At 47.2% G+C, this 26,108-nt stretch overlaps 1 protein-coding gene across 8 annotated transcripts in view; it reads right to left on the bottom strand.

Moving 5' to 3' along the window:
• Nucleotides 1–26,108, bottom strand: part of Gas7 (growth arrest specific 7) — a 235,736-nt gene that overhangs the window by 105,981 nt on the left and 103,647 nt on the right. For 2 of the 8 annotated variants that reach the window (XM_006532205.3, XM_030245563.1), the window contains exon 1: nucleotides 11,662–11,775. The exons of the other annotated variants lie outside the window; for them this stretch is intronic. In XM_006532205.3, coding sequence (XP_006532268.1) covers nucleotides 11,662–11,691 — 30 coding nt within the window. In that variant the 5' untranslated portion in view covers nucleotides 11,692–11,775. Of the gene's footprint in view, nucleotides 1–11,661; nucleotides 11,776–26,108 lie in introns of those variants that run through there. 8 annotated transcript variants of the gene reach the window in all.

The following is a 26,108-nucleotide window of genomic DNA, read 5'->3' as shown; positions in this document are numbered from 1 at the left end:
AACAAGAAAAACACCTGTGTCTGTCAAGTGGTTCAAACTGGCCACTCAGATAAGAGCTCTGTCTGGAAGCAGGGCCCCCACTGGCAGCAGTCCATCATGTCACCTCTGGGAAGTATAGGAGAGAGGGTTGGCTGGGAACTCAACCCCTTAGCTTTGTGGCACAAATGCATATAAAGGATTATAGTGATTCCCTGCTCTTGTAAGTAGGCCCCACCCTGTGCTGCTAAAGCAAAACGGCCTTTGGACCTGTACGGAAACACCTTTTCTAGTTCTTCAAGTATTGTGGAATCACAATAACCCCAGAAGCTTCCGATGTAACAGCTTGGCTCTGTGTGACACTGAGAAGCAGAAACATTCCCAAGCAACAGCCCGTCAGTGACCATACAGAATAATGGCTGCCACTGCAAATCCAATATGGCCACCAGCTCATGAACAGACACCTTTCTGGGCCTCTGTAAGGCAGGACACATGCTCTGACCTGGGCTAAGCAGATCACATTAGTCCTGAAGACTTTATCCTTCAGGGTTCTCCTCAGCTAATCTCTCAGGGTCTGACAGATTCTGCTGTGACGTGGTTATCTGTAACAGGGTAATGGAGTCTGTGTTTTGTCTGGGAAGTTGCTTGAGTTTTACTAATGGTCCTCTTCTCTTAAAGGTCGATGGTGAGAAATAAACTAATGAGCTCTTTCCATTTTGGCGTCTGCAACCATGGAGATGTCTACATTCAGGGCCACAGGTATAGAGGAGAGACAGCAGGCAACTCATGATTCAAAAGCAAAGGACTAGTGATCATTTTCATAGAGGCTGAGAGTTGAAAATTATCAACTGAAGTAGGCCACTCAGCTCTCATCCTCTGCAGGATGAATCGTATTGTGTTATAATGATAATTAATAAGAAGGAACATCTGGCCATGGGTGAGTCACTTTTCATAAATGCTTCATAGTCATGAGGGGAGAAATTATTCACCCCCGTACAGTCTACAGGGTATAGGGTCATAGGCACTCCTTCCCCCACATGTGGCCCCTGGGTTATATATCAATCATATATAATAGCTGCTGATTATCCCTCCCTGCTGCTACGGAACATCCAGGCACTGTTACAGTAGTGCCTGATTCTTAAAACTTGGAAGATAAAGATAAGTCACGAAGAGGGGTGGGGAGTGGGGAGGGAAACAGCTTTCAAGACAGACCGTAGCCATTGCCAAAAGGCTAAGTCTGGAGACAATAAGCACTTTCAGAATCCAGGGAGGGCGGGATCACTGTGGGCTGGGAGGAAGAAGGGAGGCTTCTGAGAAGATAAAGAATTTGCCCTACAGCCGGGATGAAAAGGAAGAGCTCAAGTGCCAGGGCTGTGATGCAAGAAGCAAGAGTAGCTGGACAGCCAATGAGATGAGGGCAGTGGGGGAAAGTGAAGCTGATTCCAAAGAGAACCGGGAAAAGCCAACACCACGAACCTAGGGATCCAAGCAATGGTGGGAACCAATTTAGGGGTGAGGCGTGGAGTTTGTTGGCACTAGACCTAAGTTCAAAGTGTGTTAGCATAAATTGAAGGCAGTCCACTGGCAGTGTTCCGTGTGGGCACTGGAGGTCAGTCTGGCCTTTGACACATGCAGCTGGTGGCATGTGGAAAGAGTGGCCATATCCTATAGGTGGATTTGGGATCCATAAGATAAGATTGGGGGAGCTGAACTTGAGACCCATGCTCTTTGAATCTTCCGTCCTGCCCCTTCTATTAGTGTGCACTGTCCCCTATCCCTTCTCCCAGAGGCAAGAACCAGGTTTCTATGCCATCTTCCTCCCTCTGCCCGCAGGCCCAACATTCAGACAGTCTCTGAAATCAACAAGGAAGGGATTCCAGCAAGTCATAATTTATCTTTTTTGTCTAAGTAAACACTCCCTGATACCCAGGGGGCATGGCCCCTGCTTATTTTGGAAAGAGGAGGATGGACGAGAAACTGATGGGAGGTCCAGGAGGGGCTTGGTTAGTCCTGAGCTCAAAGAGGGGATACCAAGATGAACTGCCATTGAACAGAAAACAAAACAACACAAGACAAAACAAACAACAAAAATTGACCCTAGGGAGTAGCAGGCTCCAGGCCTACTGGTGTGAGTGCAGGGCAGAGATCGAGGGACAGGAAACCAAGTTCCCGTGTGCAGCAAGTAAAAGGTTCTAGGCATCACGTCACAAAAGATTCCCAGTACTGAGTGAACAGGTCAGAAATGGTGTTCAATTCTAAAAGCCCTGATAACTGGAGCGATGGTTCAGTGGCTAAAGGAGACTGCTACCAAGCCCAACTACCTGAATTAGGTCCCACTTCCCGACAGTTAGATTCTGAAAGGTTTCCCTGCTCAGTGACTTCCAGCTTCAGTCATGCTTAGCCTGTTGTTACATCTTGTCACACCCCTGTGCCACCGCAACACTGTGGTTTATTTAAACAGCAGTAGCAGCAGCTGCAGCAGCCACAGCAGCAGCAGCAGCAGCAGCAGCAGCAGCAGCAACAACAACAACAACAGTGCTGGGCATGGAATTTCAGGTCATGAACTCATTAAGCAAGTCCTCTATCACTGAGCCACACCATCAGCCTACTCAACATTTTTTTTTTAAACTAACTTATAGCCAATTTAAATTTAGCCTTGGTCTAAGTAATAACATCTAAGAAATCACAGGTATGACTTGTAATTTTATATTTTCCAATTATACATAAAAATATCTACAACTTAAAAGCCGTCATGGTTATGTGATCTAAAATTACCCTGCAGATCCTTCGCTGTAAACTCAGTACGTGTTAGGAAACACTCAGGTTGCACCGAAAGCAGCTCGGCGCATCTAGGAAACGGTCGGTCTCAGGTTGTTTTTGTAATCTTGGAAAGCCAAACCTGAATTCCCTGCAAACACAGAGTCTGAATCACTATGGGGAAGTAAAGAGGCAAGGATAAAAATGCAAGTGGGGCCCGCGGTGTAGGTGCTGAAGCTGTTCCGGGAATGCCTGTCAACTTAACGGGCTCACTCTTACGTTAGCAAAAAGAAGAAAAGGAAAAGGAAACATGTACTCAGTCTTGGAAGAAACAAAAACAGTCAGAGGAACCATTCAAGAACCACTAGGTCAGCAGAGGGGTAGAGAAAGATGTCTTCCAGAACAAGGATGGGCCATGGAAGGGAATTAGCATTTGCAACTTCACCAGCCGTCCCCTGAGTGCAGATGTGTGTTATGCTTTCACCAGTCCCGGTTTCTAACCCAAGGGACAGGATTTGCAGATATCTGATCCCCAAGTTTTCAGTACCCTGGGCACACAGGTAGCAGGGACCTACCCTTCTGCTCTACCCATCATCGAAGCCTAGAAGTTCCCAGGAAACCCAGGGATAGCGAGCACAGTGAGATTTGAGGGGCTTGGGCAGGCTGCTAACCTGTTCTGAAAGCCAAGGTGACACTGGGAACTGGACTGAGGGGCGTGTGTGTTATAGAAACTGTGGGTCATCCATAAGAAAGAGACCTTTCAGCAATGGGAAAACGGTGCAGAGGTCAATAGGAGTCCACGTGTTCTGTACAGAGGCACATACCACCTGACGAGTCCAAGAATGAGAAGAAAGGAGGCTGGGATGGTCGGAGAGGCAACTCCAAATGAGGAAATGCCAAGCTGAAAGCTTAACGGAAGAGCACATCTCAGAAAATAGTTCAGAAGCAACTCGGACACTGTCAGAAGTCACGACCTCTGAAAGGGGAACAGAAAGTGTGGAAAAACACAGCTGAGATCAAAGAGGTAGCCTAAAGATGGAAATGGATGAGTTGGGACCTCACAACCGGAACCTGCTCACTCAAATCCACTTCTGTGGAGCGCTGGAGAAGTGCCAATATCAGACTATAACTCTTGAAACTAGGCCGATACTTGGGATCTCGGGAGGTAGAGGCAGGGGGATTAGAAATCCAGAGTAATCTTCAGCTACACTGTGAGTTCAGTAGCCCTGTTGTCTCCAAAAAAAGACAAAGAACAAGCAAAAGAATTAGCAGGATGGTGACCGTTGTTCAGTGGTAGAGCTCCTGCCTGGCAGGCACTGTCCTGAGCTTGTACCCCAGGACATTTAAGCTGGGAATGGTGGCACACACCTATAAACCCAGTACTCAGCCAATAATCCCAGCACTCAGGAGGTGGATGCATACGAATCAAAAATCCAAGGTCATCTTTAAGTATATTGAAAGTTAAATTATGTTTTTTTTTCCAATCTGCAAATGGGAGCCTCTTTCCCAAAATTTTGCAATCACAGACATACCCAGTGAGCTGTGCTAACACCTCATGCATGACAGAAACAGGAAGGCTTGTTTTAGGCACGCAAGGGAAGGCACTACCCATTTAACCTCCAGGCACTGAGAGATAAATCTACCTCAGGAAGGTGATAATGATGAAGTCTCAACTCAAGTGTGAGTCACTTCTTGTTCTGTGTAGCGAGTGAGCTGTGCTGTGTGGCAGATTTTCCACCTCAGGGATAACTCCCTTGCCTTGACTCTTTACAGCCTCCCTTAACTGATCCGTCTCAGAGGCCATACTTTAATACTTTAATGATCACTTGATTCCATCTTGCCGTTTTTACAGATGAGAAAATTGAGGACCAGAGACTAGGAATGGACACCATGCCTTCTCGGTCTCAGGAGAGAGCATCCTCTGGCTGCCCTGAACTTTGATGTGAATGTTCCAATCTCACGAGGCTACAGAATGAGCTGTGGTTAGCAAAGGCAGCCAAAACCCCATTAGGACCTTAGCACTCCTCAGGGAAAGGTGACACTGACAGCCACTTCCCATTTGTTTGTGGCCAAAGAGCCCTGTGGAGGAAGAGGCCTAGGGAGGAAACATCTGTGCACACAGAGTGAAGTCATGACCTCACTTGATTTTCCTTTTTGCGAATCCTCTTCAGTCTATTTTCCCTATCCTTAAAATACAAAGCTCTAGCCAAACAAGAGGGCCTGGAAGATTCCAGGGGCTTCTGGAAAGAACAACCTACGAAAAATTCCAACATAAGGTGTTCATGACTGCATTGGGCTTGGGGAAGGAGTACAAACCAAGAAGTCCCACAAAACACTCACCAGCCCTCAGATATTTGCCTGCCCCAAACCCAGCTCCCGCTCTCCAGCAAATCACAGAAAAAACAAACACTAGCGTTCCAATCACATTCTACTAATAGCATAAGCTTAGAAAACCCCATGTGAAACTGTCTTTTTCTCCCCAGCACATAATAATGAGAAAACAAGCCAGCATGGTGGCACAGGGTAGACCCAGCACTCAGAAAGCTGAGACCCTAAGGTCATGAGTCTGAGGCCGTCCTGGACTATGAATAGTAAATCTCTCTGTCCTCGAGAAGTTTCAGATTCAGTCAGAGGGCAGAAACTCTGACAGAAAAGGATTTGCTTTGCAATGCTTCCCACCACCTGTTAGGTCTCTGGATGAACCCATGCGAGCTTCCATCAGATGAGGGAACTGAGGCTCGCTTCATGGTGCTATCCAGACCAACCCAACAGGCTATGTGGAATGCCCCAGAGCAATACTGCCCAACCTTCCTGACACTGAGCAGGCTGACAGAAGGAGCAGGAGGAAAGACACAGAAATGACAAGACTGGAATTCAGCGGCACATCAGCATCTGACTCTCGTGGGTACAGGGACATCCCAAACAGCTGTTGGGCTGAGCCCTCTTGATTTTTTCCTTTTGCAAATCCTCATCCAACTATTTTTCAGCACCAAGACTCAAAGCTCTAGCCAGACAAGACAACCGGAAGACAGAGATTTCCAGCACAAGGTATGCACAGACCATTCCAGGACCTATAGACTATTATGCAAGGCCCTACCACCCTTCCTGAAATGACCCATGCAGGCATTTTTCTCCAAGGCGACAGAATGAATGAAGGGATGCAGGAATCAAAGTTCCCCATCTCCCATTTTCCCCCCTTGGATATCTTCAATCAATTCTACCGCCTGTACTTTGCCATGAGATCCTATGTTTGTTGCCGCTAGCTGCTGCACTGTTAGAGGCCAGGAAACTTGACATATACTAGCTTATTTGACTCCTATAGAAACCTTAGGGGAATTGCTTCTTATTTTCATTTCACAGTGTGCTTTCAACTTGGTGTTCTGTCTCCTGACCTAGTGTTGATTCCTCCTCACTCAAGGCTGCCTCTGAGTCTATGTATTGAACCTCTGCTACCTCCCAAGGTAAACACCCTAGTTTGAAGAGGAAGCCAGGCAGCCAGCTCCCTCATTATCCACTTGACCCAGGGAAGGCAATGGTGACTGCTAGTAGGAGCCTTGTTAACTGGGGAGAGGGGAAGCAGCAGGGGGAAGTGGATTGTTAAGTGGGTAAGTAAGAAAATAACAGCATATACATTCTCACCACAAAGAACTCTTACCAGCATCCAGGGGTGAACCCGGACTCCCAGAAGGCCACTGAGTGCTAAGTGGTTGCAAGCAGTTTTGCTTGGGACCTGACAACAAGGAGCTCTAACCGGTAGCTTCTACTCATTGACCAAAGCAAGAGGCAGAGGCAGAGGCAGAGGCAGCTAGAGACTAGGCTCCCACACTAACTCTCTAATCAGGGTAGCCTCCTCCCCTCTGCACTGAATTCTGCAAGCCTAGAAGGGGACTGTCTCCTGGGAGGTGTGCTCCACCCTGCTTAACTTCTCCAGTCATTGTTCCTCTGGTTTGAGTGACCTGGGATGAGCACTTGTCTGCCACTTCCTGGCACAAAAAGTGTTCTATTCAAATTGGTCTCCAAACACGGATGTGCATGAGAAATGCATGAGCCTGAGATGGAGCTGGGCGGACGGAATGCCTGCGTAGACATGAAGACTTAGGCTTAATTCTTAGAGCTCATAAACTGGGCATGGTAAAGCATAGTGATATCCATGTAGTCCCAGCACTCAGGAGGTAGGGACAGACAGAACAAGAAGTTCAAGTTGATCCCTAGTTCACAGGCGAGGATGGACTACATGAAGCCCTATGTGTATGGGGGGGGGGGAAGCAGGGTAGGAGGCAGGGGGCAGCAGGCAAGATAAATAGGCTTCTTCTTTCCAGACTCTGAACAATACTTGTCAACTTATCTGGCATGTTGACCTCATTTTTTTTCCTGGAATGGCCTGTGTACCAAAAACAAGGGTAGACGAGAAAGAAAAAATTCTAATAATCTAGAAGGTGGAGACTGCAGTGCCCATGTGACAGTCTATTTACAACGGGAGGGCTTTTAGATACTTAATCCCCACCCCAGTTCTCCAAAGCACACAGAAAAGAAATGGGCCGGGGAGACAAGGCCATTGGTGTCTGGGAGGCAAACTTCTCAAGGGCCTTGGGTACACCATTGGGAAAGGCTCACATAGACTGTCTACTGAAGCAATCAAAGCCCTTAGCCAGAGAGATGGCTGGTGATTGTGAAATCTTATCTGATTTTCCAGTATGAGACTTAAAATCAACCTGTGGTTGATGCTTGCCTAGATGTTATAAAGAGCTGACAGAGTACGAGGCAGAGGTGGTGCACACCTTTCGTCCCAGCACTTAGGAAGGAAGAGGCAACACAGATCTCTATAAGTTTGAAGCCAGCCTGGTCTACAGAGATAAGTCCAGAACGGCCAGGACTATACAAGGAAATCCTGTCTTGCAACCCCCCAACTTTACAAAAAATACTATCATATTTTCATCTAAAGACCTTCCAGCTCCTCTGAATGCTTGGCTACCCTTGATCAGCCTGATAATCCCACCTGGTCCTTCAGAATGAGACATGGTTCTCTAGCTGTGTTACTAGGGCTACACACTGCTGGGCCTATGGGAAGGCACCCAAGTAACTGTCTTTAAGGTAAGCTGGAGATGCCAATTGTGTTTGGTTTTTGTTGTTGTTGTTTGTTTGTTTTTTAAGTTGGAATATACTCCTAAGAGTTTTCATATTAGAGATTTAATACCCAACACAAGAATGTTGAGAGTTGGGACCTTTAAGTGCTAATTAGGTTGTGAGGGCCCAGCCTTCAGGAATAGATTAATGTTGCTATCAGGAGTGGGTTAGTTACCGCTTGTTAACAAAACAGGGCTGGCCTCTTCATATGTATCACTCTTAGAGATATTGCCTTTCTGCCTTCTGCTATGGGAGGACGCCCTAAGAAGTCTCGAAACAGAAGGTACTGCCATGGTTTTGGATTCCCCCAACCCACAACTATGTATCAAGTACATTTCTAGTCTTTGTAACTTACTTACTCTCTGCTGTATCAGAGAGACACAAAGCAGACTAAGACATCCAGCAGCATTACATCAATGAATCTACAGGTAGAAGTGTGGAATCCTCACTCTGTTGTCATCCAAAAAGGGATTGAGGGGCTGGCTGGATGGCTCAGCCGTTAAGAGCACATACTGCTCTTGCAGAGGATTTGAGTTCCATTCCTCGAACCCACATTAGGCGGCCCACAAATACTTGTAACTCATGCTCCTTGGGATCTGACACCCTCTTCTGGCCTCCAAGGGGCAACTGCAGTCAACTGCACAGTCCCATTATGGACAGGTGCCATCAATCCTTGCTGTGGATATGTGTGTGAAATATAAGACTATACATACTGGCCTCAAGAATGGTTATCGGCAGAGGTGGTGGGAACTTGAGGCAAATTGGAAAGCACACTGGAGATAGAGTCAGCTGCCGCATGTCAGAGCCCCACTGGACAGCAGGCTGGGTGTAACCGCAGTGTGCTCTCTCAGTTTTGAGAGAGAAGCTGAAATTCTGAATTTTTGTGTGTGAGAAGTGCTGATTTTAAGATGTTGGTGACCAGCTCAAAAGTATTTAAAAGAAACACTCTCTCTCTCTCTCTCTCTCTCTCTCTCTCTCTCTCTCTCTCTCTCTCTCTCTCTCTCTGTGTGTGTGTGTATATATGTGTGTGTGATGGGAAACAAAAATCAAAATTACAATAAAGTAGTAAATCTCACTATTCTGCCCTTGATTTTGCCCACTGGCCACCAGCTGTGCTTGCTGCTTTTATCTGTTGGCCATCTGCATACCCTGTCATTTGAAGATATGCTTTTGGTTTTAAAGAGCTGAGTACCACTTTCCTCAGGCTGCCCATGCAGGACCTCTTACCACTGATCCTAGTGGGTGCAGCTGAATGCTAGTTTCTGGGCTATCAGTGGGGCAGTTTCTAAGAACTGCACATATGTGACCAGCTTCCTGCCCAGCCCTGAGTCTTGCTCCCAAGCCTGGTCTAACCTTTCCCCTGTGGGAAGCACAGACACATTTTCTTGGGCCAAAGAGACCCTGGAAGATCTGTCCTGCTTTCAGCAAGGTAGGTGTGTGAGGATGCCAAAATAGGATAGGTGTACTAGCCTGGCATAGCAGCCTGTGTGAGGGCAGATGCATGAAATATGACAGTCACCATAAGACCAGAAAGTCACATGAGGGGAAAGAGAAAGCCAGCACTGGGGGACATAAGTCTAACGGGAGGGAGGTTGGATTGGACTCTCCCAGGAGGAATGGGGAATTGTCTCCTGCAGGCCTTAAGGACACAGGATGAGTGTTCCAGGGTCTAGAGTATCAGTGACAGAAATCTCCACGGGCTTGGGTCACAAGGTATCTTGCCTGAGGATATTGTCTGGAGCAGCCCTGGGGGACCTGGGCACTGCAGGTGTTATTATTCTTGCTTGCAGGGCTAAGAGAACAGACAACTATATTCCTATCACCAGACCAGCCATCTCCCAGCTGGGCAGCTTGACCCTGTTTGTGCTTCTACACAGGCTTCTCCAAATGGTGCTGCACATGGATCCTACCCAAGCTTGCCCTTCTCCCTCCTGGGGAGCCAGAGTTTCACTGGAAAGGGAATCCACAGCCATTTTGGAGGGATCCTGGGCTCATTTTGGTCACTCTTCCACTTAAGGCCAGCAGCATCCAAACTTTTGTTTCTTTTGAAAGTGCTAAGTGACAAAAAATTCATATTTCCCTTCATGAACTAAAATATACACTGACTCTTGCTATGCACAAGTACAAGGACATTTTGTTTTTCAGGCTAGACACTGACTAACAGGCAACATGTGGCTTGGGACTCAAGGCTCAAGATTCACTGATCCCCAGATACAATCTCCCTTTATTGAATTATTTTCCTTGAGAGCTAGGTGGGGTAGTGACCTCATCAGGACTGTGACCAGCACTTGGGAGACAGAGACAGGAGAAATGTAGATTCCAGTCTGACTTATATTTTGAAATACTGTAAGAAAGAAAGGGGGAGAGAGGGGAAGGGAGATACAGGGAGGGAAAGGAGGAGGGAGATGGGAAGGGAATATAGGGGTGAGATTGCAGGCAGGGTGCAGTAGCATGCACCTGAAGCTCTTCCATGTATTCAGTGGGCTAAGGCAGGAAGATCACTTAAGTTCTAGAGTATAAGAGCAGCCTGAGCAAAATGAGAGCCAATCTCACACAAAGCAACGGAAGCTCTTCCATGTATTCAGTGGGCTGAGGCAGGAAGATCACTTAAGTTCTAGAGTATAAGAGCAGCCTGAGCAAAATGAGAGCCAATCTCACACAAAGCAACGGAACGAATGGGATCGATGTCTTCAGACCTAGACCTTTGAGATATTTGCTTGTGTCTGATATTATGGGACAGGGCACCAAAAGGCGATACTCTAGCCGTGCCACTGCCCTGTGTGCTGCATCATACTAAAGAGAGAGGAGATCCAAGGAGAGCTCTGGCTCAGCCAGTATCCTCCCATGTCAGCTACTGGAGAATAGGATTGCAGCCTGACACTTGTGGATGCCTGAGGTTTGCAAAGCATGCTGTCCTCAGACCCGTCACACATCCCAATTACATCCTAGCTCTGTCCTCCATGGGGTCACCCCTACTGTGACCCAACTCACTGAAAAGCCATGGGAAGATGTTCAACACTTTCTGTGTGTCCCTAGGGAAATGAAGCCTCAGAAAAATTTGTCCATGGCAAAACTGTCCCACGTAGAAAGTGCATGAATCCATATAAATACAAGTTTTCTGCACTTGAACTTCATGCCTTGTCTCAAAGGCTGTCTTCTGGATCTCATTATACAACCGTGTGCTCATTATGTTTCCCCAAGTCGAGCAGAGAAAGGCATATTCCTGACTGTATTTCCCTTTTGCAGCTCCCCTGACTGATGTGTGCGCTCCATACGCTGCCCTGACCTCAGGGCAGAAAGCTCACAATGTGACTCTGAAGAATCAGAGGGTCCGCACAGAACTCCGACTTTCCTGCCCCACTTGCTGTGTGACCTGTGCCGGAACATGTCACCTCTCTATTCTCTCAAATGGGGGAATGATACCAGTTGCTTCCCAACAATCTTTTCAGGCTTCCCCTGAGTACTCCACCGCACCAGTGAGAGCCTCGAAAGACTGGCCACATGATGGAATGAAGAAATAAAAAGAAGATTCAAATCAGAGAATGGAAATAAATCCATAGAAGCCAGTAACACTTCCATCTCAGGTACCTATCCTATCTGAGTGACTTCCTTTGCGTTTTGGAACCTTGGTCACCGTGCAACCCAGACTTCCTAAAGTCATAAGGACCAGAGAAAGCAGAGAATCACCAAAGTCCATCCGAAACAGAGTCCACTCCTAGCTCCGGTCAGCAGCTGTACCTGCTCCTCCTAGCCTGGGGCATCTGTTTGAAGAATGACTGAAGAAGTGCCAGGATTCCCACTCACCTCAATCCAGCAGTCGGTCCTCATACACATCTGACAGGCTGGTCATTTTCTGCCACAGTCCCCATAGCCACGATTTCCCCGTGGCATCCGCTAATTCAGTGTGCAAAGCAGCATTTATATATAGAAAGTTGCAACCACGCAGGTTAGCATTAAAATAGAGCCTTTGACGTTGCCATGGCAACCAAACAAATGATATTCAAAATGAAAGAGAAGTATTCTGCAATCGGAAAAGCATGTCCACAGCCTTCCAGGACAGCTGGGCTCCTTCCCTCGAGAGGGGTGGGACAGCCTCCAGAGAAGAATTCTGTTCTTAGGAATCTCCTTCTCCATTAAGTCACCCACTCTGGTGTCAGCTGAGGCCTTGCTGGCTGCACAGGTTCCTTCCTAAAGCCAGCTCCCACCTGGGGTAGACAGACAGACCTGAAGCCAAGCAGCGAGGCTGCTTAAGTATCTCGCCCAGGTATATCAGACTGCAAATTCTCAGTCCATTAAGCTCCATAGAGAAGAAGCCTGTGTGTTATTACTCAGGATGCTTCTAGAAACAAAGGTGCCCTTCTGCCGCTGTCTGCCTTAAGCAGAATCAAGAGGCCACCTGCCAGCTGAATGACATTTGTCAAGATACTCTATCCCCTGGAACCTCCAGTTTAAAATATTAAGTGTGTACATAGTAGAGGGGAGCAACCTACAGCCTTCTACCCCTGATTCTGGGATGTGTATCTTTCCCTCTTGTTTAATATTCCTCTTGGACATAACGGAAGCCCCACTGAAACACAGAAGTTCTTGGTTCCTACACTTCAAGCATGGGTCATGGGATGACCTCCCACCGTTTAAGCCGCCCAACCACTGAGAATGCATACCGCCTCCAGATAGAAGGGTCCTAGGTGAAGCCGGTGCCTTGACAGGTCTCTGAGACTTTTTGAGACTCATTCTGAAGTCAAGTGTGATCTGGAAAGGCTTGAATAAAGAAGATTGTTGGTTCCAAGGGTTGATGCAGGTTACAGAGTACCAGGAACCGTACTGGAGGCTAATGGGAGTTGCTTTGGTCTTGCCTTTGAAAGAAACAGTGGAACCCCAGACCTTTTTTGCATCTCAACCATAGGCCTCATGCTGACTGAACACAGTCTCCACATGCTAAGAAGCTGGGTCAAAGGTCACACAGTGTGCTGTTCCATTCATGTGACATTCTCAGATAAAGCCAAGAGGTTGGGGAAGGTGCCAGGGCTTTAGATGGTGGAGGTATGTATGAAAAAGGCATGCAGAAAGAAAAAAAAATAGGTAAGATCTTACTATGTAGCCTTGGCTGACCTAGAATTTGATATATAGACTAGGCTGGCCTGAAGCTTTCAGGAGGGACATTTTGGAAGTGATGGAGTTTCTACATCCTGGCTATTGGGGTAGCTATATGAATCTATATGTGTTAAAATTTTTTAGGACTATATGTCAAAAAGTTCACGTTTATTATATGATAGCTGAAAATATTATTTTCACCTTGGGGTAAAATAAATAAATAAATGACAGTTGGTAACCTACAGTATTCAGCTCTAAGAAGGGGTCTTCACCCCTAAGCAGGTAACCCATGTTCACATGTGTTATCTGTGTTGTTTTTCATCTGATATACACTATTTTGATTCTGGAATAACAGTCTAAAGTATGTTTCACCAGCAGCACCATTACCTCACTGAGGAATCTACTAGAAAATGCAGGCTCTGGGACCCCTCAGACTTCCTAAAGCAGAGACTCCCAAGTGGGGTCCGTATCTGTATAACCACGGGGGCATGTGGTTCAAGTGCATGCTGATAATTGCTGACCTCAGTGCAGCAGCTGGAATCAACCAGACAAGCCAGCAATGGAATCGTCAAGTCAGGTCACTCTGCAAACCCTCATCTGCTCCAGATACGGCCAGCTGCTACCCAACAAAGCAAAGCAAAGCCTATAGCTCACATGTGACCACCTGGAAGAAGCAAGAGATACAGGGATGCTTGGCACTAAGCACACCTGTGGCCTAAGCTGAGACCCAAAGAGAAGCCCTCCGATATGCAGATCTACTTCAAGGTCCAAAATCTCTTCCCATTAGACCCAGCCTGGGGTTCTGGACCAGAATCAGGACCAACTTCATTCATTTATCTTCCTCCCTGGACTCCTGGAGACTGCCCCCTCAAATCAAACGTGAGCCTTGTGGTTACCCCCTGGATTCTGGAAGAGCACAGCTTCCCACCTTCCCCAGAACAAATTCCAAGGCACTTCGAGTGGTTGTTGGCTCCAAAGCCACGCCAAGCTGATGGCCAAAAGGATTAAATCAGAACCATATGGATTTCATATTCAACGAAATAAACAGAATTACAGCACAGGGTTGGGCCCAAGAAACCAGGGGCTATGTCCCTGGCCCAGAGCCCAGGCTTGGTGGCCTGCAGCACAGGCTGGGCTCCCTGGCCTCTCCTCCCCACCTATGACTCCCACAAACTGTCCCAAGGGCACCCTGCCTGTTCTCTGGCTCTCCTTGCCGAGGTCCTGACTCCAATCCTGCTGTGACTGACATTTCAGTGTTTTATTGAGGTTTTTATATATATTCTCTTTTATAGCATAGCTAAAGACAGTTTGGCTTCTTTTCTAGTTCCATCAAAAGATGTACAAGCCCAGACAGGAATGTCATCCTTGATGACATAGAGTTATAGTCCCAGAAGCACAGAGTTGGGAGTGGGGTCAGCTTTGGCACCCACCCTCTTTCCCTCCTCATAGAATTAGCTGAACTGGGTGGGGACACCCATTTTCCCCCAGTCTCCTTGAATGGTACACAGAGAACTCCTTCCTCTCCATTTTTAGGGAAATAATACAGCACTCTGGGTAGCTAGCATTTCTGAACCAGGGTAGTTCTACCCACCTCCTCAGGTGCATGTAGACATTTATTAGTTGTCACAGTGGTGCTGGCTGGGTTAACTCCCAGGGCTGCTACAGCAGTCTCCATGTGTCCTGGGACAACACTCTTCTAGCCCCTGTGAGGCTCATAGGTCAAGGTCATAGACTGTGCTCCCCCTGGGGGCTATCTTGCCTTTTCCTGCTTCTGAATGATGCCCAGTCCTTGGCCAGGGCCTTTCTTGCATTTTCAAAGCCATCCATGGCAGATTACACCCTGTTCACACTGTCGTCTCTGCTCCACATCTAAGGGCCCCAATGGTCATGCTGAGCCCGACCGAGTGATCTATGGCCAGTTCAAGGCCAGTTGATCTGCAACTGTAATTCCACCCACAGCATGAGTCCTTCTTATGTAACCCACAACATACAAGTGCCCATGGGAATGGAAACTATGGTGCCTGACACCGGAGGGTGTTTGGCTTTGCTGCTAAAACACCCTACAACATCACTAGGTACGGTGGTATAAGCATGCACTCCTTGGGGGATTTAGGCAGGAGAATATTGAGTTGGAGGCTAGCATCAACTGTCCTGGGAAAAACAAGCAAACAAACAAACAAACAAACAAAACCACCACCACCAAAACCCGACAAACAATCTATCAACACAGATAGACTCTATCCCTAGTATCAACACACCAAGGCTTATAAACACTAGTGCAGCCTACCACCAAGGACACCGTTAGCTCCCAGTGACCCTGACTCAAATCCATTCCCTAGAGAGCTCACTCTTGGAACTTTTAGAGACTTTCAGAGCTGTGCTTCAGAGTGAAAACGGAATGTTTAACACTGTGTTAAGAATTTAAAAGTAGATTTTGTAATTGATCAGGGTAGCACTCCTAGCTCATGGAAGATACAAGGCTTCCCTCTTCCAGACATGCTGAGCTTCCAGAAACTGAAGCACTCAGGGATCTCAGTCCTCACAATGTCCAATGGCCCGCAGGATCTGAGTAACCACCATTTCTCCTCTCTGTGGTGAGTTCTATAGCAGACAGCACAGCCTGGGGGAAGGATCAGGGCTCTCAGGACATCCTGTGTCCTGTGAAGATATCAGGAGAAGCACCCAGAAAGGATGCATCTTTCATGCATCCTAACAAAAGCAAACTTTGGCCCCGTGCCTTTGTCTCTGGCTGTATTTCCCAGAGCGGGTCAAGAAGGTGCTGGGGAGGGTGACTCCAGGAGTGCTAGTTTGGTTTCTCTGTTGTTGCGGTAACATACGGACTAAGAACAACTTGGGGAGGAGGGAAGGGTTTATTGGGCTTACAGGTTACAGGCCATTATCCAGGGAAGCCAAAGCAGGAGTTTAAAGCAGAAACCACAGAGAAATGCTGTTTACTAGCTTGCTCAACTACCTTTATTACACAGCCCAGGCATTGCATACAGCAGGCTGCAGCCTCCAAAGTCAGAAAGAAAATGCTCCCCCACCCCCCGCCCAGAAGACGTGCCTACAGGCCAGTCTGATGGAAGCAATTTCTCAGTTGAGATTCAGTCTTCCCAGGTGACTCTGGGTTGTGTCGAGTTGACAGCTGAAGCTAACTGTGACACAATGTTAGTGTAATGGGGTTTCCCCTAAAGTAACAGCCAGGCAGGGCCTGCTGACACCACTTCATTGTCAATCTGCGGAAAGTCAGAGCCTGTTCTATCCACACCCATCTTGTGATAGGCAGAAGGATCGGGATACTTCTGTTGATCTCTCTCTCTCTCTCTCTCTCTCTCTCTCTGTGTGTGTGTGTGTGTGTGTGTGTGTGTGTATGTATGTGTCCCTAAGGGCCCTTACCCCAGAAGAGTCCCTATAACCCATTCTCCTTCCACTTCCTCTGTAGGGCACAGGGAATCACTTATTTGACTTCTATGCAGCAACATTGCCAACACCACCACCTCTGCTCCAAACCACAGAGACAATAACTCCAGGGAAGCCTGACACCTCTGAGATACCCTGAGACAAATGACCATGTGCGCCAAGGTATCTGCTGCACAGGGCACTGGGTATTTGAGTGAATCTGCCAGGCGGGCGGTACTGGGAACCCTTCTCGACCCTGATGTCTCAGGGGTCCACAGGCAGCTACAGTTCAGTTTGGGGAGGACAATAAGCTTGTGTCCTAAACACTTCCATGCATTATGTCATTTAGTTGTCATGTCCTCACTTGAGGCAGGTCACCTGAAGCCATCGGGTTCTACAGTCATGGGCAGCTCGCTGAGAAATCAGTTGAGATTTCAGTTCAACTGCTTGTGCTAGGATACGAACGCACAAGAGAACACAGGATGGGAACCCAGGTGGCCCAGGGACTTTGTCAGAGCTGTAGTCTTGCCCAGGCGTTCATCAGACATCACACCGAAGGCCGGGCCTTGTGTACCTGGTTCTAAAACTCTGTTCAGTCTTTCCCCTGTCCACCATGGCACCCTCTTGCCCACCATGGAACACAGCTTGACAAATGGTCACCCTCCCTGGCCAAAGGCTTCCTTTAGACTCCAGGCTGAGCATGCCCAGTTGCAGTCAAGAATAAGGGGAGAGGGGTGCAAGATGAAGGGGGGCAGGAAGTCTTTTCAGATTTCTATTTTTCTCATCCAGCCACAGCAGCTCCTTTGTTTGTTGCTCCGGCCTGTCCAGTGAGTTGACCCCACTCCCCACTGAGACAGTGCCGAAGAACGCCCTATTGTAAGAGAGTGCTGGCCCATGCTTCCTTCTCTCTTCTCCCTGCACAGGCCTCCCTCCCCACATCCAACATTAGTCACATAAGCCCAACAGAAGTTCAAAGATGCTTTGATAATGGGTCTTTCAAATGGATGCCTGCCACCCTCCTCCCGCAGGATGGCAGCTGCTACTATTGCTGGATTCCCCAACAAATGAAGGGAGACTCCCTTGTCAGCAGAGGCTGGAGTAGAGGTGAACATGGCTTGGGGTCTCCTGAATAGCCAGGACAATCTGTGTGGTGGTGTAGAAGCCACTGTGGGATCCCAAGGCATCTTATCGGAGTTTGTAGCCATGAGACCAGAAGCAGCCTGTAACATCCAGATCTGTGCAGCATCTCCCTGCCACTGGTGATCATGTATAAACCCCACTGGTAAGAGATCCACAAGTTTCTGTTTTCAATGCTCACAGTTTCTGGGACCAATGGCTTCAGCTTGGGTAATTAGGAGATCTTGTGCCTTGGCCAGAGCAACGATTTCAATGATGTGCCCATGACCCAAGACAGACCTATGAGAATGAATCCTTAGACCCTGGTTGGAATTATTAAGGAAAAGAGGTATTATGATGAGAAGCAAGCTTGAAAGTTGAGGGTGGGTTTCCAGACAGCTCACCAAGGAATAGAGTCAATGGAAAAGACAGGGATGGAGAAAAGAGAAGGAAGAAGCAAGGGCAAAAACTTTGTAGTGTGCTAACATTTGCTAAGCTACCTGATCAAACCTTGTCTGAAGCTAAACTTCCAGGGAATGATCAGTTATATCAAGCTGGAAAATCCTTTTTCCTTGAAAGTCAACTTGAGTAGGATGTCCACTAAGAAGTGATAGAACTCAGCTCTTGCCTCCTTCAGCTCCTGGTGGCTGCTCGGTCCTCTTACTGCTGTGTCAGCCTCTGGCTTCCTCAACATGCTCTTCCTTAAACATTCGAACTCCTATCTCAACCTTAGCCCCCTGCCAAGGACACTTGTGATTACATCAAGGTTTACCGAGATAACCCAGGGCAGTTTCAAGAGCCTTAATGTATGTAATACATCTGCTAAGACCTCTTCTAACAAACAAACAAACAAACAAACAAACAAAAAATTCATGTTTCTGGGGATTAAGCAAAGACAGATCTGTGAGAGCCACTATCAGCTGCCCCACCCCCAACCACACTGAGTCAGGCTGCTGTCTGCATGTAGATCCTCATCGACATGTGCTGAGGAACCCCTTCCAACAGTCTCAACTCTGAGCTGAACCTGAAGACGGTGTGTGTCAGTCTCAGGACTTACATGCTCTGAGGACAGAAATGGCTTTGAGGAACGGTGGTGCAGAAACCCCTGGCTGATAGCTTTTCTCTGTGGTTTACAGAGGAAACAAAGACTGTGAACTGGGGTTTCCCAAAGTGTAGAAAGCCAGGGGGTTCCCGGAATGCTTGCAGCACTAAGATGAACCCTACACGAGGAGGTGGTTGGCCTAAGAGGTTCACTTTCTAAGTAGTTTTCTATTCATTTCATGGTCTATTAGTGAAAAAAGGGTAGAGCTTAAAGCCTAGGAGAACACTGATATTAGAGCATGACACTGTCGTGACCTTGCTAGCTAACCAACCCCGTACAAAGTACTGGCAACAACTACTATGAACTTGGGAGCTGAGTTCAAATCCACACCTGGCTTAGGCAAGATACTTGATCTCTCTGGACAATATCTGGAATAGGCAGTCCCCATGACAACAGAAATAATAGAGATGCTGTTATTAAGTTATACAGTGGTACGATTTAATTGGGCAGATGGACATGAAACATTGATGACTGCCCTGCTTTTGTGTATTCTGCTGCATGCCATAGCTCCTGCTCTTGTCGCTGGGTCCTACCATCATCCTTACTAGAATGTTCTAGTGAGATCTGATAGAATCAAGCATCCATCCCATGCCAGCTGGGTCTCCTCTGTCTCCTGTTATATTCTACTTCCCTCAGTTTTCCAACCAGTCAAATGGGTCCACTTCTCTAAGTCTCCTCCCGACCACCTAGAGGAAAGTCTGAACAGAGGCCACCCCACCAGTGGTCTCCACAGAACAACCTGACAACTCTACCTCCAATCTTAAGCCAAGGGTGTCTGAAAACTTCCTAGTCTTGTCCTGTTCTTCTGTCACAGCACGGTTGTTTGTTTGTCTGTATAGCTCTGCTTTCAAGACCCTGGCTCAAGTGGGTTGGAGTCAGGTACTAAACCCTTCCTGGTATTCTGAACCCTCGTTGAAAGTACATTTCTTAAGTGAGTCAGGTCCCCTGGAGGGAAGCAGATCTCAACATTCCTTAATCTTGACACTATCTCAGATGGTAGTCATGGTTACAGGCAAATAACGACCAGGGTGTGGCATCTTTGACACTGCCTTCACCCTGGTCACTAAGAGTGTTCTCCATCCTTCAGCACTTTTTAGTATGAGTCACAGCTGAGGCATAAGCCATGTGTGAAAAGCCCCAACAGGGCCTCCTGCTTCTCCTGTTCAGTGAGAAGTGAAGCCATATCACACCAGTACCCCGAGAAGGCAAGCCCCACCTTATTCGTTATTGAGAGACTGGCCCTCCTCAGGAGCAGCACTTGCCTCGTGGCACCTCTTCCTGTTTGGTTTAGGAAGGTCTTTTGCTGGTGCCGAGGCTGGTCTCAATCTGAGACGGAATATTGTGGGTCCTCTAGACCAGTCCTGGGTTTGATGGTTGGTTAATAGAACTCATAAGATTCGACACACTGTCTCTGCTCCTGGCTAAGGGCTATTTCAACAACAGGATACAAAATAACCCTCTGAAGGGCTGTGGAGACAGAGGCAAATCCTTGAGTAAATGAGTTGAGTTCTAGAGTCCTCCCCAGGGAATTTCTCCCAGCAGATAGAGTCATGTGGGGCATGCTGATCTCCCCCAGCAGTGATTGTGACAGAATGTGTAATTGTAATCACTGTCTACTAAGGAAACTCACGAGTCCCCAGGTCCAGTCTTTGCCACCCCTTCCCCAACCCTCCACACACAGGAGGATGTCAGAAAAGGACATCAAGTGTCCTGCTCTATGGCTCTCTGCCTTATTTCCTTGAGCCAGGGTCTCTTACTGAGCCTGGAGCCCAGTTGCCGCAATCCTCCTATCTCCTCCTCCCACAGAGCTGAGATAACAAAACACAGGGGTGGCCACGCCTGGCTCGTTTTGTTGCTGAGACTCTGAACTCAGATCCTCCTGCCTGTGTAATGTGCCCTCTGACCCAAGAACAATCTACTGTAACTCGAGGGTCCAGAATTATTATTAGGGGCTGGTTACACAGGCACCGTGTGCCTAGCATGTAGCCAAGCTGCAGGTTCTCAGAAGCAAAGCAGGTGTTTGGCATCAAGTACATGCATAGGAATAGTTTAAGAGATGGACCACTACCATCACTAGGAAATAGTGAAAACTTCTCAAACACTAGGTGAGGGGTGATATCACAAACTGGCCTGTTAAAGAAAGCAGGATCAGATATGCTAACGGCGCTTTTTAAAGATTCCTTTCTGTCTTTCTTTCTTTCTTTCTTTCTTTCTTTCTTTCTTTCTTTCTTTCTTTCTTTCCTTCCTTCCTTCCTTCCTTCCTTCCTTCCTTCCTTCCTTCCTTCTTTCTTTCTTTCTTTCTTTCTTTCTTTCTTTCTTTCTTATTTATTCACTTAGCATGAAGGATGCACATGCCATGGTCTGTACATGGAAGCCAAAGGGCAACTTGTTGGAGTTGGTTCTCTCTTTCTAACATGTGGGTACTGGGAACTGAACTCAGGTTATCAGGTTTGGCAGCAATCACCATAATCCACTGAGCCACCCCATCTGCTTCTATGCCATCTACTCTTCCTTTCCAGCGGTAGAATGCACCGCAGAATGGCCCTCCCCTGCTGTCTGGCCCCTGGCTGGCTAAATCCTGATAGCAAATTCTACACAGATGGCAGTTTCTGGAATGCCGTTGACAGAGTGCTTACTCTCCACAAAGCTCCCAGGTCCACGGCTGGCCTCTGCCCATTGTCAGTCCAGGAATGTCAGCCTCCAGGGTCAGTATGTCATGAGGATGAGAATTTTATGTAGCAGCAACAACCCCTGACAATGACTGCCAGGCACTGGGCCAAGCACTTGACACCCAAGAAGCTTGCTTTACTATTAATATCACTGTTTTATGATGGAGTCACCCATAGCCAGAAAACATGAAATGACTTGCCCAAAATCACGCTGTCAACAGGTTTGAACTCTGGTCCATTTGACCAGTGACCTTTAACCCCTAGATTCACTTACTTCCAAGAGCCTGTCTTTCCTTTGACCACCATTATAATTTTCAGCAAACTCAATATAGCTTTTCTTCTTTACTAATGGACTCATGCTTTTTTTTTCCTTTAAAGAATGTCGAAAATAAAGTGTTATGTTTACCTTCAAATAGGAAATTAGTGACATTTGCTAGAAACATGTAGTAACCATTAAAATGGTTACAGTGAAAATCTAGCAAGGATGTTCACCCTCGCTAGCTGCTGCTGGCTGCTGGGGCATCTGTCACCCAGCTCCACTCAGAGTCCTCGCCTTACCACAATCATGAACACTGAGGAAACACAAAGGAAAAGACTTCTCTCCATAGAAGTGTTGAGACTGAACGTCTTGCCCATAGATGATTATGTTAGCTTTCTGACACTCTGACAAAAAATAAATAAAATAAAATAAAATAAAAGGTATAATTTGGTTCATGGCCTGAGAGGTTTTTCCTCCATAACTCGGTCCTGTGGAGCAGGGAGCATCTTGGCAGGAGTGATGGAGAAAACTGTTCACCTGGTGATCATTAGGAGACCAACTAGGGAAAGAGGAAGGAAAGGCTGGAGTCCCAATATCTCTATCCATGGTAGGTCCCAGATGGGCTAACTTCCCCTGGACTTCAGATCAATCCTGAAGACTCTACTGTCTGCTAATAGGACCACAGGCTGGGAACTAAGCCTTCAACAGGTGACCCCTGAGACAGCAGGCCAAATTCACACAATAGTCGTCATCTAAGTGTGCCTTAGCACGGCACTTTGGGAACTCTGGTCCACTTGGCCAAAGCTTCCATTGGCAGACAGGGTGTACAAAGAAGAAGCAGAACAGAGAAAAACTGCTACATACTGTAGCTACTCTCCAGCCTGTCCAGTCTGGCTCACTCAGCCTGGCAGGGCTTCCTGTGTGCCCTATTGTGCCCTACTCCTCAATCCCAGACCTCAAGCTTATCTCAGCCATTCCTTCTCATTTGTTCTCCAGCTTTGGGACTATCAAACAACACCCTCCTGGTCAGCGCCGGCCTGGGTCAGCTGCCCCACCCTGCTATACCACTCTCTAATTTGATGTTGTTTATCTCTATCTCCTGGTTCTTGGGCTTTGCTTGCCAGGTTATCAGCTAGACTTTTGCAGAGGAAAATAGCAGCAACATAGCCATCTCTCTTACTCCACTTTGAATCTAAGAAGTGATTCAGGAGAGAGAGAGAGAGAGAGAGAGAGAGAGAGAGAGAGAGAGAGAGAGAGAGAATGAATAGGTGTGGACTAGGAGATGGGAGTCAATATAGCAGAAGACCACAGAGGAGATAGAATTACACCTTTTTCCTCTAAGGAAAAGGGGACTTCCCCATCCTAACTTGACACCTGGAATGATCTGGCCTGGCATCTGGAATCCCTACTAGTTCAGCCCTGAACTCTGAGGAGTGATCCAGCTGGGCCAGTGATTCTCACTGAAGGCAATTCAATGGGGTGCTTCCAGTCAGCAAGTCAATGGACACCAAAGGAGAGTGGGGCCACCAGGTGACTGAGTGCTGCTGCTTTAGAAGCGAATGGATCTGGGTTGGACTCCTGGCTCCACCATCTCCTTGGGCAAGTGATGGGATTTCTACACTTACGAGTTGGACTCAAAACAGTCTTCTATGGTAATTTAGGATGCTGTGGATAAGCAGGACACTCTAAGATCTGTGCTGAGCTCACATTATATTTATAGTGCTAGGCTTGAGAAATCAGGAAAGGGTGTGGCTCTATGACATACCAGCATGCAGATCCACCACAGCCCATGGTCTCTTGCAACATTTATGTACGGAATAAGGACCTGGCGTCAGAGCCCTGACCCCTTCTCTGGCTGTCTCCTAATACTGCATCACCCCTGCCGACCCTGAATTGGCCAAAGGTTCCACTGGCAGAGAGTGCGGCCAGAGAAGAGCCAGGACAGGTTTCTTTGCTCAGGGCTTGGAGACAGCCCCAGGGGTATTCAAATGACAGCTTTCCCTGCCATGCTAGAGGATCTTGTGGTGGAAAATAAGCTTTCTATGAAGCCTTGGAACGGAAACACAGCCTCAGAAAGTTCCATTACTTCCTGGCAGAAGCAGCTTGAAGCCCATAAGCACACATCCCCAACCGTCACCCATCCCTCCAGCCCACTCCACAGAGCCACGAGGTAAAAGAAGAGATTGATCACTACTGCTGTTCCTGAGCAGGAGCCACAGTGAGGACTGAGGAGGCCCAGACAACAGGGCTTGTAAGGGCGGTGTCAAGGCCCCAGGACTGATGTGCCTCTGGCTTATCTGCAGTTGAAGGCACTTCCTATGGGTTCTCTGTCATTTGTCTAAACACAAGGAACTAAAATAAAAAGAAGAAAGTGTCACTCTTCAGTCTGTGTCATCATCCCTAGTGTACCAAGCAAGGCTTCCCAGAGCTGGCAGTTGATATAAAAAACAAAAGGCGGCATTCCTGCCTGGGGACCAGAGTGACAGCAGGCTAGAGGGAGTTGAAGTGAGACAAGGAAATGGGATTTTGATTGTGTGGATAACGTGTGGGGGAGCCGGAGATCAAAGACAAGTGCATGTGAATCGCAGAGCCCAGAGCTTCCCAGGATGCAACGTGTCCTGACAGGCTGTGTGGCTCAGCCTGAGAAACAGGAAAACTCACAAGGGGTGGTCACTGTATAGCCACCTGAGGAGTGAGTCCCACCCCACAGCCCCAGGCAGAGCTCGAGAAAGCCTCATATTCTTGCTAATATGAAGTTTTAGAAACAGGGGATACCCTACTCTGGCCAATGCAGGTCTGGGTGCTAGTTATACTCTACCCTAGAAGTCAAAAAACTTAAATTTTAACTTATTCTCCCCACCCCAACCCCCACTGAGTGCTAGGGGGAGACTCGAAGTACAAATGACAGCCTGTAGCTGTTGTATAAAGCACAGCCAGAGAGCCACCACTGAGCCTCTACTAAAGGTAACGTTCAGACCCCTCCAGCCTCCTCTATCACCAGATCTACATTCTAAAAAGTACAACACAGTAAGTAAGCTATGAGCACATTGATGTTTGAGAAACACTAGTGCCAAGCATATGGGCTATTCTACCAATGCAATCAGAAGTGCTGATAGAATTTGTAACAGCCACACAGACAGCTGCAGGGCTCAGAGGCACTTCTGAGTGAGATGTCTCATGCCGACACTCTTCCCCAGCTGAATTCAAGGCTGCGTGTACTTCTCCCAATCCCTGACTCATTGATCAACCCAGACATTCAACTGCCTCCTTGGAGCAGGTCAGCCTCGCCGAGCAGCATTTCGGAAATTATTGACATGTCTGTTTATATTTATGCATCATGCTTACTGAAACATTTACTGTGTCAGGTGCCTAGAACCCACAGACAAGTGGCCCAGTAAAGGGATGTGCCTTCTTGCAGGAGGAAAAGACAGCAAATGGGTAGTCACAGATTCATGGTGGGTAGTCACAGATGCATGATGGGTAGTCACAGGTGCATGATGGGTAGTCACAGGTGCATGATGGGTAGTCACAGGTGTATGAGGGACTTGTGCAATGAGTACTCAGTATAGGGTGCCAAGGGAACATCCATCCATTCAGGTCTTCTTCAAAGGGCTGCTGCCCAAGAGCCACCCTAAAGACCTGCTTCCTCCTAACTAGACTTTCCTCTGCATTCTGTTCCTTCTGCCTTGCCTTAACTTTGTTATATTGACTATATCTTATTTCCTATCTCCCTCCACAAACCTGGCATTTATAGAGTCCATTTATATTATGTAAGTGGTTACACTGACATTTTAAACATGGACACTTGACTTCAAGCACAGTATTAATCAATAGCTCTTTTTTTTCCTTCGGAATAATACAAATTCCCAGCATGCTTTGCCTTTGATCTTTCTCCACTTTCTGGGTATTGCAGGAATGGGGTACAGATGCTATTTTTTTCAACAAGTCCCAGAACTGTCAGTGTGTTACTGTTGATGACTTTCCAGAAAAATAAAAACATCCAAATTGACTCAAGAGAAAATAGAAACCCTGCAAAAAATCGATAACCTTCAAAGGAATTGATCCAGGGGTCAAATATCTAAGTTGAAAACCTTAATAGTCCTGTGTTGTTTTCCTGTTAAGTTTTCACAAATGTTTAAGGAACAGACAATGGCGAACAGTCTTGCCCAGAAATCAAGACGAAAACATTCAACTCCATTTATAACACCCGACAGCAACTTTAGACAACTTCAAAGGAAAATAACACGGGAGAAGAAATTTAAAAGCCTGCCTCCTAACCCCACTTAGCATGTTAAGTGTAAAAATTTGAAATAAGCACTAGCAAATTCTAGACACGCAGAAGTGTGAAAACATCAGAAAACTCATCAAACTCAACACATTAAAGGATTATAAAAATAATATGCACAGGCTGGGCCACTGAGATGTCTCAGCAGCTACCGGTGCTTGCTGTACAAGCCTGAGAGCCAGAGTTCAATGGTGGAACCCATGGAAAGATGGAGCAAGAACTGACTCCACAAAGTTGTCCTCTGACCTCCACAGGCACGCATAGAACACATACGCATACACATACCGCCTACCCCCAACACAATAATAATAAATACAAATAGTCATTTTA

The sequence above is a fragment of the Mus musculus genome, chromosome 11, assembly GCF_000001635.26.
Source record: "Mus musculus strain C57BL/6J chromosome 11, GRCm38.p6 C57BL/6J".
Classification (NCBI taxonomy): domain Eukaryota; kingdom Metazoa; phylum Chordata; class Mammalia; order Rodentia; family Muridae; genus Mus; species Mus musculus.
The sequence above is the reverse complement of the archived record's forward strand: the minus strand, read 5'-3'. Positions and strand labels throughout refer to the sequence as shown.